Raw genomic sequence first — 15778 nt, forward strand, 5'->3', positions numbered from 1 at the left:
CTTAGCAGGGGAAAAACTCAGCACGGATACAACAGTTAGAACTGTTTTGTCAGAAAATGCTCCAGTGTAAAACTAAGGAAACAAAGTGTTTGGGGCATAGAGTGCTGATGTTTAAATACACCTTTAGAGTACAATATATGTACATGTATTGCTGTTTTTTTGTAAAGTTGCGTTTATCCGAATGTTCGTTCATAAGAACTATTTCTATGTCACCTAAACTGTTTGGATGACCAGGCTTCTACTGTGTGTGTCTATATACAGTATCTATATCTATATCTATATACAGTCAGCACTCACATATCCGACCCTATAAAATTTTGACTTCAGTGACGGTTAAACGTGCATGATCCATATCTCATTATTTTATTTTGGCCCGATCCTACCCATGTCTGTTTTTCAGGGAACACCAAAAATGATACAATATCAAAAATACATATCTGAAAATAAGTAGGCTTCAGAAAGTAGGAGTTGGAAATCGCATGTGACGGGTAAGTGCATTAATTTGTTACATATATATATATATATATATATATAATGGGGATTGATTTTATTCTTAATACAAGGATGGTAAAACGCAACTGATGTGCATCTGGGTAACAGATAACCGAGTGCTGACTGTATGTATGGAAAGCTACACTATAATTACAAATAGATATATCATTAGATTAATATATAGAGAGAGAGATATCATTTTTTTTTTTTTTTTGAAAGACAGTTTTGAAGTAAAATATGTGTTTTTAGTGCAATAAAGATTTGTATATGTTTTTTATTTAATCTTAAAATTAGATTTTGATGTTTAGAAACATTCTGAATTAATGATAAGTGTTTCCTGGTCTTCTGACCTTAATCGGGTTTAAACAAGAATCTAAGTAACTAAATGTAATTCTTAAACAAGGAAAAGGGTTCTATACTTTAAGGTGGTAAAGTAAGTTGTGTGAAGCTTGTGAAGGATGGTAAATAGTGCAGTGTAGTGTCTGTCCAGAAGAGTTAAAAGGGGGTCAGAGAGCATGGAAGTTGAACAGAGCTCCGCCTGTGTGAGTTTCCATGCACCACAGCCAGCAGATTTAATTCCAATTTGTTATTCATAAGGGAAGAGCGAGAGACTGGGATGGCTCTCTGCGACGGCATCCCTTTGAAGTGAAAAAACAAAGTCTCCCATTCAATCTGCAACTTAATGGAATACACATGACACATCTTGGCACTTACAGTAGTGCAGCCCCTGGACTACACACTCCAGTGAAGGAGTGTGGGGGGGGGATAGTGCCCTTTTAAAAAAAGATCTGCCGGTAATTATTTCATGCTGTTCTTCAAATGGCATTCCTTAAACCAATCAAGCAGTCATTATTTGCGGCAGCTGAGCGATTGTAAAGCTTTTTAAAACAGGATTGCTAATTATGACACTTTCAATGCTAGGATTTAAATGTTCTACTTTATTAGGTAATATAGTCATTTATGCTACGTGGGTCCCATTTACAAATAATGGTTTACATTGCAAAGAAATCAGATTTAAAATGTGTGTTAAACACGCAATCTGTATACGGCACAATATTTTAGTGCAGAACATGCAAGGGACTGATCTTCACATCACCAATGACTAAAAATGAACCTTTTAATTTGACATGCTTACAAATTTCATGTTATGTTGCTCTAATCGTAAGATTTGCGTTATTTTTTCTCTATTGCTCAAACTTGCTGTCAATTGGTGCTTTAATCTGTTGACTTCACCTCTTTCATGGTACATATTGTACAAACAAGGTGAGGTCAACGGGTCACAATATGACATAAGGGAGGGGTAAAATAAATCTAATACACAATTCATCTGTAACAATGTGTTCTTCAGTTAATTGAAAACGTCAATTGTGTTGCATTCAGCACATTGCACAACAGCAGCTGTTTAACTTGGCAATTTTAAAAAGACAGCAAGTGATAAAGCGTTATTTTATAATCAACAATCCATATAAGTAATTAGTGAGTAAGGAAAGGGCTCCTCTATCGAGGTGGGGGCGCAGGTAGATAACTTTTTTATTTTTGTTATTTTGCACACAATATCATGTCATCATATATCTAAAATGTGCTTATGCCATCTATCAAAAGTGATATCAACACTAGAAATATGAGTACAGTATTTAATTATCAGCAGAAGATAATTGTGTTTATTGATCCGATCACATTTTTTTGTATATTTGTCCTTAGTTAAGGACGCCATTCTTTGTCTAGGATGAGTTTTGGCTTGCTGTCTTGTTTTGGTAGGAGGCTATATCAAATCAACAGCAAGGCAGTTCTTCTAGATAGTTTGACAAACCAAAATGTTCAGACAGAGTCTTTAAAATTGAGTTTCATTTCATTCACTGGCCAAGAGATGTGTGAAAAATGGTGTTCTCTTTATAATTGTGTATGAGGAGAGATCCTAGTGTTCACAGCCTGGATACATAGTATCTCTTCAGTCTGATTTCTAGAACATTAAAAAAGAGGGGTCATGCAGAAAGCCTAAGAAACATTGACCACAGCGATCTGCCAAAGAGGCTGTTGTGTCTCTGGCATTTGTTCTGCTGTGAACAAGCACAATATGAGGATGGAGGGCTAGGTTAGCACCACAGTGAGCGTTGCCTGTCAAGGATATGGATAAAACAAAGCTCCTCTGGCGGAGGTTGAGATATTTTTCCTGGATTAAGATATTTTATGCACGCCTGCATAGCTGTACAATTTCCTTCAGACGGTTATTTAACAAATCCACATGCAAGTCCCTTGTAAATTATACTAACCTACACATGAGAAACAGTTTGGGAATGCTTATAATTTGACACTGGGAAATAATTGAAGCCATATTAAAAAGGTTCAGGACAATCTTCTGTACATTTATCTTTATTATTGTAAGTCTTTGTTTTTGCTGAGCTCTATACTGTAATTGTAACCCCTGCTCTTTTCCAGCTGCTTCTTTTGGTAGCCAGTTAAGTTTCTTGGGAAAATGAGTGTCTTACATCACTGAATATGAGAACACAAAAATAGCTGCACACTTGAGTTTCCATCCTCAGAGCTAACCCAGTGGGGTTTCAGATGGTTTTAACTGCATCTAATATCTTCATTTCCCCCCCTTTTTTTCCACTGCAGGGCCTTTGGTCATGGAAGCAGGGTCATGTGCTGTATTCTTGGCAGTCAGCAGTGTGCGGAGCTTTTGCAGGTGCAAAGGATTATATGCTATACTGGGAAATGTGAAGGGAGGGGAGAAAAGCCAGGAAAAAAATATATATATATATATATTTTTAAGTTATAAGTTTAACAAAGCTGCATTCCTTAACAAATTCCACAAAGGTCGTCTTAACAGTAACATGTTTTTTAGTTCTTATGTAAAAGGTAAGTCCTGGTAAACCAAATATAAATTAAACATTTTAAATAAAATTCACTGCATCCTACCACTGGACAATTTTGAAAATTATCTGTGAAGAAGCCTTTTCTGGGTGCTAGGCCACACAGCTGTCTGACCCACACAGCTCTTCAGGGGTTTTAAGTGATTTCAACAAGAGGACATAATTCACAGCTCATGTGACAGGAATGACAGAAATAACAGATTAATTGTAGTCGGGAGGGTTGAGGATACTGACAGAACACCCCGAGGGCCTAAAGCCTGCCATTTTCTGTTTTAGTAACGCTTCTGGCCACAACCACCTGGTATATCTAACCCCAGTTTGGGGAGGAGAAAAATAAGCTTTAAATGGGTTTGCACTTTTAATATAGTTTTTAATGATTTTTACATTGTACTGAATTATACATCAGTCCTAATGCAGAATTTGAAAAATAAATAGTTCAAGGGGAGCTATATTTTTAAGGAGGATTTTTAAAAAAATAGCGCCATGTCAGACTTGAGCACAAAGTGGCAAAGCAGTCCATTTTATTGACAATTTAAGTTAGTATGTGTCATGGTATACCGTATTCATTTGATCTAAACCGTGGAGTAAGAGTATTTCTATCTGAAAAAACACCAGGAAGGGTGCTATATTAATGAATTAAATAACTGCAGTACTTCGGTCCATCCCTGTTTAGATCAATTAAATAGGCTCATTGTGTAATAAAAACTACTTGATACAACTGTTAAACTAGATCTACACACACTGTATATATAATCTAAAGTTGTGGCTTGCTTTCTACTCGTACTTCTTTGCCATATAATGCATGTTCTTGGCAGACAGCCCAGTGAGCTCCAAACTAGATGTCTTGTACTGTATAGGTGGTGCTGGCTAGCTTGGATTAGCAAGGGTCTGCAAACAACAGGTGGTTCATACCCTGCACTTGTTGCACTGAAGCTTGATTTTAGTTTATCCAGAATGCAAAATAATACATTCATTAAAACTATATATATATATATATATAGTACTTTGAACTGAAAGCACTGCAAAGCACACTTTATATTGTGCTTAAGAATAAAATGAAGTTAATCAGATGCTACATGTCACAGTCTGGAAGAGTGCTTGTGCTGGGAAAGCTTGTATAAATACAGTCAATGCATTTATTGAGCCATAAGCACAGGGTGTTACTTTTTATAATGGTATTACCAGCTAAGGACCATTATTGTGTGTACACAATATTTCTGGATTGAAATGACAACAATTGCACTTCATTGTCCTGGATTTAAACTTGTTTGTAATTGGGTCTTTTTTTATATTTAAGTAGCTCCAGCTAGTTAATAATTGTTTCTGGTTAAATCATGTATCATCATTTATATGTTCCTTCTATTTTATTTATTGGTGTGGATGGGTGTGGTATATTCCCTGGATGGTATAGGAATGTGTGTGTGTGTGTGTGTGTGTGTGTGTGTGTGCGCGCGCAGGCAGGCCATTGCACAGCACTAAAAAGTCTGCCGGTCATGTAATGGCTGTCTGGTATCTCTGTCACATTTGCTGTAGTCTGTCATCCGAAACTGTCACTGCAGGCACTTAACCAAGTTAGATAATTCCTGCTACTATAGATGCATGTGACCCATGGAAACACCTTTCTGGCAGAACAGCTTTAATCAGATTACATCAGAGAGCTATGTCTACTCTTGCAAAGCATCCTTCAGTGACATTTAGCAAATGTAGATATAGTTTTTTTGTTTTTTTGTAACGGGCTTTGTTGTTTGCTTTGTATAAAATGTGTATATGTAGAATTTTTTTTTTTTTTTTTAAAGTAAGTTATTCCCAAGGTTAACAGTACTATCTATATATATATATATATATATATATATATATATATATATATATAGTATGCATTCTCAGGTGGAGTTGCAGCTGCAGTCACGACACCCCTGGACGTAGCAAAGACCAGAATTATGTTGGCAAAGGTAAGCGTAAGCAATAGCATAATATTGCAAAGGACAGCTGGGAGGTGTTACAGGGCCAAAATACACATAACAAGGAATTGGACAGAAATTGAGCTACAATATGACCAGCCGTGTCAAGACTGGAAATGTTATGTTTCAGCGTTGCTTCAAATAAAAATGTGTTTAACCTTTTATTTGAATAACACACACACACACACACACAAAAAAAAACTAAATGTTAAAGTATTTAAATTATAGAACACCTACAATATCATCTTTCAATATGTTTTTTTTGGATTAACTCTTTATTTTTCATATCACAGTAATTAATACCCTATACATAAATGCAGTACAGATGTGTTTCTTATCCATTGCCAGCGCAGTGGGTGTTTTATAAAAGCTGTCTTTCATGACTTGGCATCATTAAATTTAGCTCTTGGGGTATTTTTTTGTTTTCTTTTGTTTTTTTAACTGGTCTTCTAGATAAACACATCCAATATCATGCAGAGTATTTTATTTAGAAAACTGCAACAAGCAAAAATAGCGGGGTTCTACTGGTATGGTGGACTCATTAACACTATTAATTACGTATGGAAATAGTTAATAGAATGCCCTTGACATTAAAGAATAACACCATTAACCAAAACAGTTGGCTATTTGATGATAATGAATAAAGCTATTGAAATTCTAAACAGCCTGACAGGTTAGAACAAACATCCTGCTGTATTTCAACATGTGTTCAAGTGTACAAGCAAGCACAATCTGGATGGGTGGATTTCATTTCATCATGGTAGTTTGCATAGTTATCTCGTCAGGTTTAGCTGAGGTAGCTTGGACACTTCATTGAGAGCTGCCCTGAAGACCTGCATCAGTGGATGTGTGTTTTGTTTGGAAAATTCAGACATGGAATTGCATTTTTAGTGAAAGAAAGAAGGGCCACGATTTCAGACACGTGCCTTGTATGTCTTAACCTAAAACCTAACCAAAGTCCAAAAGAAAAGGCTTTGGTCATTTAAATGTCGACTAGGATTCTGTAATCAACGTCCAAGTGTGAAAAATTATAACATGAATCCATCCATAGTTTTAATTAATTGATTCTACATGCGATAATCTTTCTTTCCTAATTAAAAATAATTATTATATTAAAATAACCCTCTATACTTAATACATAAACCAGTTACTTCAAAATGGTGTGTGCTTCCTGCTTACAAAATTAGACAACCACGATTTAGTGGGACTCATACTGTGTAATTTCATAGGGTAGATACCTAAGGTGTAGGCAATTATGGATCACCTGTTGCATTGGCAGGAAGTGGATGCTTTGTAATTTTTCATGACAGAAGAAAAATGCAGATAGACTAAACAAAGTGTTGCTTCTATTACTGTGGAAGTTAAAAAGACAGGTCATAAATCACAGTGTTTTCTTTCTGTTTATTTTATTTTTGATCTGCCTACTTTGTGCTGATGTAGGCAGGTACCACCACGGCTAGAGGAAACATTCCCTTTGTGTTGCAAGAGGTCTGGAACGTGAAAGGATTATCTGGGTAAGCGTTATCAGCAGTAATGTTATCGTATATTATCTACCCTGAGGGATTCATATCTGACAACAAGGTATGCCACAGTTTTAACTATGTCTTGAGAACCACAGATCATATTTTAAGCATGTACCAGTGCTATGCATTATGAGAGGCTGTGGATGTAGATCACACAGCTTTTCATGGTACAAAATGGCTTCAAAGTGTTACTTTTATCCTTGGTGTGGGATAAGAATGGTACTAACATTGTTTGTTTCAGGTGGCTTCCTTTTTTTTACAAATTGAGTTTATATGAGGAACATGTAGACTGGGGTCTGCCCATTCTCACTTTTCTTCCATTCTCTGGTTGCAGTGCACTGGATAGGTATTTTAGTTATTGAGAACCAGAAAGGTTGACTGATATCAATATTTAATTATCATTTATTTTTATTTTTTTTAATGAATCATTGGGAGACCTGGATTACAACAATAAAACAAAACGTCTGTAACCCACCACAGAACATTTACTTATATTTCAAAGGAGATTTATTGTAGTATTTTTTTTTTTTTTTGCGATAACCAAATGCACATGGTTAATGATGCATAACTTTTAGAAGATGTTAGTTTGGCAACATGAAAAAAAGGAATGAGAGGCCTTGTCTTAAAAGCTGTGTTTCTTGGCAATTTAGCTAACTACATGCCCTGATAAATAAAATATTAAATATATTTTACAAAAATGGCGCAGATGGCATTGTTTTTATAAAAAGTGTTTCAAATTCTGGGTAATTATTTCAGAACAAGTTATTTATGGCCAACATCAATAATTTACTGTTTGACAATCCACAGCACATACCCTTCATACTCTTACACAAGGAAGTCAGCTTCGTTTAAACATATTTTTTATGAGCAGTCATAAAGCTAAAAAGATCACCTTAGCACTAAAAATATTAAAGGATACAAGCTCTGGAACGTGTAATTTTTTATTTGGTTTAAAAAAAAAAAAGTCTTGCAATATTTTTTCAGCAGCCTTCTTAAGTATCCCTGTTGAATTAACCACACTTGTGTTTCCCATTTGATTTTTTCTTTCTTCTTACTAAAAAAATGCATGATTCACCTTCTAATTGCAGTACTGTTTGTGAACTAAGCACATCTTTAAAAAATGTATAGCTCTGTAAGAAAACAATGATAAATGATTCTGGGTAAACCCTGAACTGTTCCGCCGGTACGTACCTCGTACAAATTGCTCTGCTTTAAAGCTATAATTATGGTAATAAGCTCAATTGCTGTCTAGTGAAGCCATAAACTGCTTCCATCTGTCAGATTGCCCGAAGCTCTGAGCAGTGTTCATTACTACAAAAACCAAAAGAACTGCAATTAGAGGTTCACATAAACCACGTTTATGATAGGATCTTCCTAAGTACTAGCACGTATATTTTGGAGAATAGAAAATTACAACATATATTGGGCCACAATACTTTAATTTGGCTTTGGCTTTTTTTTTTTTTTTTTTTTTTTTTTTTTTTAATCACTCATAAGTTAATGAGATGTTGTGCCCCCTTTAAAAAAAAATGACATATTTCTGAATTTCAAGCTTTAATGTTGGGGACAAAGTACTCTGTTTGAATCTGGCAGTATTTATTTTATTACTTGGAACCTAATATCACCCACAATCCCACACATAGTTAAAGTCTGGTGCTATTTGTCAGTGCTTAAGGTCTGTATGTTTATAGAAAATGGGGTTCTGCAGCTGATTAAAACTGCACTGGATTTAATGAGGACTTCTATCCAATAACATATGGGAATAGTCATTCCCATTATTAATGCTGTTTTAGTCAACACAGTGGATTTGAGATTAGCTCTGTTGAACGATGAATAATTTACGACAGCTCTGATGCAGTTATTAAATGATGATGTAGCCAGATTGTTGATGTCACGGTTACTCAGTATACTCTGGGGGGATGTTGGAAACGGAGACCCCCAAATGTTTGTCACAGGTGGGGTTACTCATACTTTCACGTGTTGAGCCAGGAAATAATTGTCCGTTCGCTTATGAGTCATCTGAGCTAAAACATGATGAACGCGTGAGATATTTATTCCAGGGCTAGTTGATAATGAGTAGTGCAGACTGTATCTATCCAGAGTATGGACAAGATTGGGGCTGTGCCAGGGATCAAGCCACAGGTTTTTAAATTTTTTTTAATCTATGCTGAAAATATAGAAAGGTACATAAATAAAACAGTGCAAAATCAAACCAGTGACTCTATCCAATGTACACATTGAGGTTTATTTTAATGATTTAAAGTAATAGTGACTGGTCTTAATACAGTCGTCTTTTAACTCTATATTAACTGTGCTTGTGTTCCTACCCAGGAAGGGTTTATTAGCTAATTTATTAACATCCCTGAATACAATACAAATTAAAACATTAAAAATTAAAAATAAAAAAAATTAGGAACATATTGCAGTGAACTTAAAATGTAAAAAATGTCAGCATATAGACACTCCTCTGATAAGATAAATATACCCCATTGTCTTCAAGAAACCTGTATTTTCTGTCATAATAACTGTGATAACTTTTTATAACAGTTAAGGTTATAGGAGGCTGTGTGGTCCAGTAGTTAAAGAAAAGGGCTTGTAACCAGGAGGTCCCAGGTTCAAATCCCACTTCAGCCACTGACTCATTGTGTGACCCTGAGCAGGTCACTTAACCTCCTTGTGCTCCGTCTTTCGGGTGAGACGTAGTTGTAAGTGACTGTGCAGCTGATGCATAGTTCACACACCCTAGTCTCTGTAAGTCGCCTTGGATAAAGGCGTCTGCTAAATAAACAAACAAATAATAGCAATGAGCGATGTGGCATTTCAATATTTTACTGTAAAGATTTATTAAAAAAAACAAAACATAAGTGTAAAGCAGTAACATTTATAGTAATAGTCTGTTGTAAAATTTAAAAAAAATTAAAAAACAACACTGCTCGTACCCAGTGCTGTAAACCATAAATCTATAGGACGATTGAGCCCCTGAACTTATGTCGACTATTTTTTTTATCCAGTGTATAAAAGGTTACAGCACAGGAAATGTCTTCCTCCAAACATTTGATCTGGGTTGAATATTTTAAACGCTGGGATCTGTTGTTGAAAGATCTTTACTATGTTTGGCACCTTGTCAGGCTGTTCAGTTCTAGTACAGTACATTATGCACAGGTGCTTCATGTACTGCTGGGCAATAATGGCAGCAATAAGCATTTTGATTAGTTAATAAAATTAATAAAACAAAGAGTTCCTAGAGAAAGAGGAGATAGAGATAGAAATAGAAATATATGCCCCTTTTTCTAAGCATGATTGATATCCTTTGGTCAAAATCCATCCCACATGAGAATTGTGTACAAAATATAACCTCTTTTCCCAATTATGAGGGATTAAAATGTCTCAGAGCTCAACTTCTTTTGACCCTTTTCTAAGGAATCAAAGCTATAAAGCACTGTGTGTATTTATATAAAAATTTGTGTTCATTAATGTGCATTTGCTTGCTAACAAAATTAAGACAGACAAGTTGTTTACTTAAATAACAGCCCAGAGCTTATTGTGCTGTTTTAGTAGAGTTCTAGCAGCAAGAGAAAATCTTACATATGTTTCTTTTTACAGGAAATAGAAGCTTGGTGACCAACTATGCATGACTGTAACATGTTTGTGTGTCATTTTTCTTTATGTTTTAAATTCCCGTGGGATCTACACACAAGAAAATATTTACCAATTTAAAAAAACATGGGAAAAGCTGAAGCCTTATCTGTTTTAATTGCATTAAATAAAAACCTTCCTGTACAAATGTTTCTTTTTCAGATTGTTTGCAGGCATTGTCCCCAGAGTGGCCTGGATCAGCCTCGGTGGTTTCATTTTCTTAGGGGCCTATGAGAAAGCTCGCAGCTTGCTGTTGTAGCAGAGAGGAACGTCTGGCTGTTGCTGTGAGTGCCAGTGGAGGGGAATGAAAGAGAAACAGCAGCAAATATCCCCCTAGAGCCTCCTTGCCGGTACCTGACATTCACACTGTGCATTTTATATGGACCATCACGTAAGCACCTACAGGAGAAACCTCTGGCTTTCCACTTGCCATTTTTTCCGGTTGGAGTCTAATTTGAGTGCCACATTCTGAGTCTTGGGACACATGGAGCAAAGTTAACAAAGAGGTTGATGTAATATCCATTTCTCAGTAATTAACAGTTGTTACTAAATTGTTTCTTAGTTTTTAAGATAAAGGAAGAGAGAAAAGCTCTGCGTTTGTTATAAAGCTGGTATGCAGATAGATGATTTGTTGAAGAAGTTTGAAGCTGCTTGCACATTGTCAACTTTCTGTACAATAGTAAGAATTTCCTCAACAAACTGTGACATGAGAATGGCGTTCCTGTATCCAGAATACACATGTTTTTTTTTTACTTACAATGTTAAGTTTTGATATGGAAGTTGTTTTCAATCATACAAGTTTTCCATTCAGTGACAAATTCCCTTGAAATAATTGCAGTTTATTAGGGTTGCACAGTAAGAAAATAGAGGCAAAAGTGGCTCCAATTTCAATTCACAGATGCAGCAGTTATATGGATTGGCCCCAATTTGAATTAAATGAAAACATTTGACCTGTGAAAATGGCATAAGCAGGCAATTCCACATTTCCTGGAATGATAGACACAGTTATTAGACCTATGGAATATGCAGATAATTGCAAACAGAAAAGCAGTAAAATGAACACAGATGAGCATGAGCTCTGTACTAACATTGTGTTGTTGCACTAATTGGAACGTAATGCTTTCGGAAAACCTTTTTACATGTCAATTGAAGCTGACAAATGGTGGGTTTAAAATAATAACTTTAGTTTTAGGAATCTTATTATAAGAATGTCCTTTTTAAAAAAAAAATGAGTGTGAGCAATGATGCAAAGACACCATGTCATATTATAATTGGGTTTTTAATAAAGACACTTCAGTGTCACGTTAGACACTTGTTCTTGTCCATGTACAATCTTTTTTTTACCAAAGTTTATATAAATAAATAGTTTTGTACAGAAAAGCGACACTCTCCCTTTGTCTCTCGGAAGCAGCACATATTTGTTGTGGCAGTAAAAAAACAATCTCTTAAAAATAATGTTGAGCTTTTTACCCTTGTATTTGAGGCAATTTTGTGTTTTCAATAACAATTGCTTCGAGAGGGGTAAATATTTTTCTGCCAACAGTTTGAATACAGATTATTTCACATCATTGTCCAGGTCTAACATCTTGCTTCCAATTTGCAAACAATTTGATAAATCTCTGGTTTGTTTCTTTGAATCACAGCTGCAAGTTTTATTCTGCAGGTATTTTCCTTAATATTACACATCCTTTCACTTCCCCACAACATCAACAGTACATTGGCACTCATATAAGCTACTTATCAAAAAGTGCAATTCTGTCGAGAATCAAAAACAGACTAGAATGATCTAGACAAGTAGCTTGGAAAATAATATGTTGCTGTCTCATGTTATAACCCAAATAAGATTCTTCTTTGTCCAAGTGGTCCATATTTGTTACTACCACTACAGTTTAACAAACATGTAATAATATTAAAACTTTTTTTTTTAAATATACACAAACTGATAATGTCCACAGGTAACCAACACCAGCTGCAGCAGCTTTTACACATGTAAAACGATTCTGTATGGAAGAGCTTGGATACCAGATAGTGTTGAGGTTAACAGCTCAATTTATTCCAATTTCAAATATAACTACAGGATACATGAAAAGGAATTGCATCCTGAGCATTAAAGACATTTCTGTCATACTTCATTTATATATAATATACTAAATATGTGGTGACATGAATAAAGATCCCCTATAGGGCCAATAGGAATCAGAGATATGTACTTTAAAATGTGGAGCAAATTACAGGGGAGATTAATAGTCTCAAAGTCTTTGGGCTTTGGGATAAGCACTATGAAAACCAGAAACAACCTTATATTAAAAACCCTTACATTAGACCATATTAAAAATGGATTAATTGAATATTGATTTAAAAGTTTGATTTTGGCATTTAAATGAAAATGTGTAGGTTTATTACGAATTAATGTACCGTACATAGCTGAGATTTGTGAATGAAATGGTCTGAGGCTTTTAGTTTCACCTCTTTGTAAAAGTACAGCATTTAACAAAAGTAGGTGGTGCTTTTTTGTTTTTGTTTTGTTTTTAAATTGAGTGACCAATTATTAATTTGTAGTTATTTTTCCACCCAATTTGGAATGTCCAATTCTGTTTTTTCTCCTCACCGCAGAGGGTCCCCACACAGCACAGACGTTCTGAGGGCATGTGAGCATCCTCCGCTCTCACAAGCCTAAAGCCAGAAATGCTTTTACGCCGAGCAATCCAGAGCAGAGGTGGTCTGGCTACCAATCCCGGAGCACAGAGATCAGCCCTGCTTTTATCCACTCTGAATGTGCTCGGTGTCTGGCCAGTAGGGTTCGCTGTTGCGCGATGAGGAGAAAGAGTCCCTGCCGGTTTCCCCATCCCCCACCCTGGGAGCGTCAGAGCCAATGTGACACCCCCCTCGGGGTCCCCAGCAAAGTTCGGCCTCTTTGCACAGCCTGGACACAAACCGGCGCCAGCGCCATCCAAGCTGTGTGACTCATCCTGCGCTGCCAGCGGCAATGCTTTAACTGGATGAGCCAAAGTTGGTGGTACTTTGACTAAAGAGTTGCAATACTAGCAGAGTGACTTTCAAACATTGTGACATAACAGAAAAGCTAAATTATTAAAAACACAATTTTAGTCTGCAAACCGTAGATTTACATGAAGGTAAAATTGCCTTTGTAAATGTTATTGCATTGCGTAGGCCAAACATTTTGCAACCTGTTTTTCACCAACTTTTGAAATCCAAAATAAGGTTCAGCAGACAAAGTGCTTGAAAATATGATGTTCCTCTTTGTTTCCACACAAATGTATAGGGTTTACATTCATTTCCACACCAATGAGAAGTCAAATCAAAGCTCTTCCACTGTACAATTCAGTTAATGAGAAGTGTGTTTAAGGCCATAAACCACCAGCATTATAATTCTTTATAAAATTAAAACTATACCTAGAAGTGCAATTAAAAACTGAAGGAACATGTGTGCTGGTGATCTTTCCAATATCCTTTTAAAATATATATTTGTAATTGAGCAAATGTTGTGAGAAGTGGATTCTTATGAGTGTACTTAGGGTTCATGCAGTAAGGCACCAGACAGTACTTTTTTTCTGTTTAGAAATTGGAAAAAAAAAAAAAAAAGAATCCACTCAGTTATTCATGCACTGAATAAAGATTAAAATATCCTTTGTAAAAGATATATGAAAACTCTTATGTACAAGCCATATTCAATAAAACTCTTTCTCTGTACAATATTCTCGACATTTGCATGCATCAAATGCACGTCAACTGTTGAACTACAAATGATAACTCTGGGAAGATTACAATTATGTACAACTCAAAAACGCTCAAACAAGCAATGTCCTCAAACTTCTGATGCCCTTTCCTTGGAGAGCTTCTGGTTTCAAAGTTGAGGTAGTGTCTCAAAAACAATAAATAAAGGGTTTTCAGTGCAAAGAGGAAAAGCAGTTTTTATGGCCATCCTTTCAATCACTGGCTCTCCTCAATGGAATACTCTCACTAATATTGGAGTCACATAGCATGGGTAGGTGTCCATTAGGAGGCAATGCCTGTCTGGCTTCGGCCTCACGTTTATTGTCCAATGAGGTGTGAGGAAGACCGGTTAATTTAATTGGTTCATGGAATGAATCTTCTAAAGATGGAGGGCAGACAGTACTGAGTGGTCCTGAAGTTTCTATAGGTTGTGAATGGGAACCTGGAAAAAAATAGGAGTGTTGAGATATATTAACATTTGGAAAATAAAGTAAATTTAGTGCACTTAAGGTGGCAAGACATACAGAATAGGTATTCTAGAACATAAATGACACGCTATAACACGTTTAATCCAGCCGCTGGACATATTGGCATCCTACAGCTATGGCCAAAAGCTTTGCCTCACCTAGAATTTTAGGATTGACACAATTAAAAAAAAAAAAAACTCTTAATTTAACATCATGTAATCAAAGAAACTAAACAAATGATATTGCAAAAGTCTCCCGGAAGCCATAAAAGTAGTACAGTATTTAAAGTTAGATTTCGAAATGTCACATTTTTCAATTTGTGTCAGTTTTTTGTTAAGTATATGGAAAACTACAAAGTGGTATGTAATTCAAAATGTTAACGTAACATTATTCAGCAGGTTTCTTTCGATTTAACACTGATAAACACCAGTTGAAATGTTGGAGGGGAAAAAAATCTAAATAGAAGCTTTTAAAACATTACCATTTATGTCAAAATGTTTCAGTGACGGCCCTTTCTGTGTTTGTGCTGTCATCCTGTCATGGTTGCTAGGATACATAGGGCCTTCTCTTTCCAAACTACTGACAGTCCCATTGTAGTGCTGGTGATTCTCAGGGCCTGAATCTTCCAGGTCAGCCCTGCATGATCCTGTGCTGCCAAGTGCTTGTTGATGAGAGTGATCCTCCGGTCTGAAGTTCTGAGGGTAATATTCTTGATCTCTGGAGTAAGTGTTGGCATTATCCAAACAATCGCTGCAGATCACTTGAACTCCATACCCAGCTGAATTTAAAATGAGAAAAATTATAAATCCAACTGTGTACAACATAAATTAACCCATGCCCAACCCATGTCTTGGTATATTAATGCTTCTTTATTATAATAATAATAATAATAATAATAATAATAATAATAATAATAATAATAGCAGCAACAACATTTCCCCAACAGGCACAACCTGATTTCCTAACCTTCAATGCAGAATGTTTTAATTTATGAAACAAAGAAAACCTGTATTAACATTCAGAACAGTTTATTTAGTTTTATTAAGTGTTTCCGGGGGAAAAAAATGAAACAAAAGCAAACCTGTTAATAAAAC

General features: G+C 35.7%; 2 protein-coding genes across 3 annotated transcripts in view; one reads left to right on the forward strand and one right to left on the reverse strand.

Moving 5' to 3' along the window:
• The window catches only part of LOC117411794 (mitochondrial S-adenosylmethionine carrier protein-like), a 57986-nt gene extending 46190 nt beyond the window's left edge, over nucleotides 1–11796 (forward strand). Inside the window, exons 7-10 of one of the 2 annotated variants that reach the window (XR_009307454.1) lie at nucleotides 3109–3178; nucleotides 5237–5314; nucleotides 6764–6837; nucleotides 10645–11796. Coding sequence is in view for 1 of the 2 variants with exons in the window: in XM_058988614.1 (XP_058844597.1) it covers nucleotides 3109–3178; nucleotides 5250–5314; nucleotides 6764–6837; nucleotides 10645–10741 (306 nt within the window). In the remaining variant the exon portion in view is untranslated. The remainder of the gene's footprint in view (nucleotides 1–3108; nucleotides 3179–5236; nucleotides 5315–6763; nucleotides 6838–10644) is intronic. The other variant, XM_058988614.1, reaches the window with a different exon arrangement.
• LOC117411793 (leucine-rich repeats and immunoglobulin-like domains protein 1) overlaps nucleotides 11743–15778 on the reverse strand; it is a 48886-nt gene continuing 44850 nt past the window's right edge. Inside the window, exons 18-19 of the mRNA XM_058988613.1 lie at nucleotides 15166–15462; nucleotides 11743–14659 (exon numbers count right to left, since the gene is read on the reverse strand). Coding sequence (XP_058844596.1) covers nucleotides 14430–14659; nucleotides 15166–15462 — 527 coding nt within the window. The 3' untranslated portion in view covers nucleotides 11743–14429. The remainder of the gene's footprint in view (nucleotides 14660–15165; nucleotides 15463–15778) is intronic.

This window comes from Acipenser ruthenus, chromosome 16, assembly GCF_902713425.1.
Source record: "Acipenser ruthenus chromosome 16, fAciRut3.2 maternal haplotype, whole genome shotgun sequence".
NCBI classification, from domain to species: Eukaryota; Metazoa; Chordata; class Actinopteri; order Acipenseriformes; family Acipenseridae; genus Acipenser; species Acipenser ruthenus.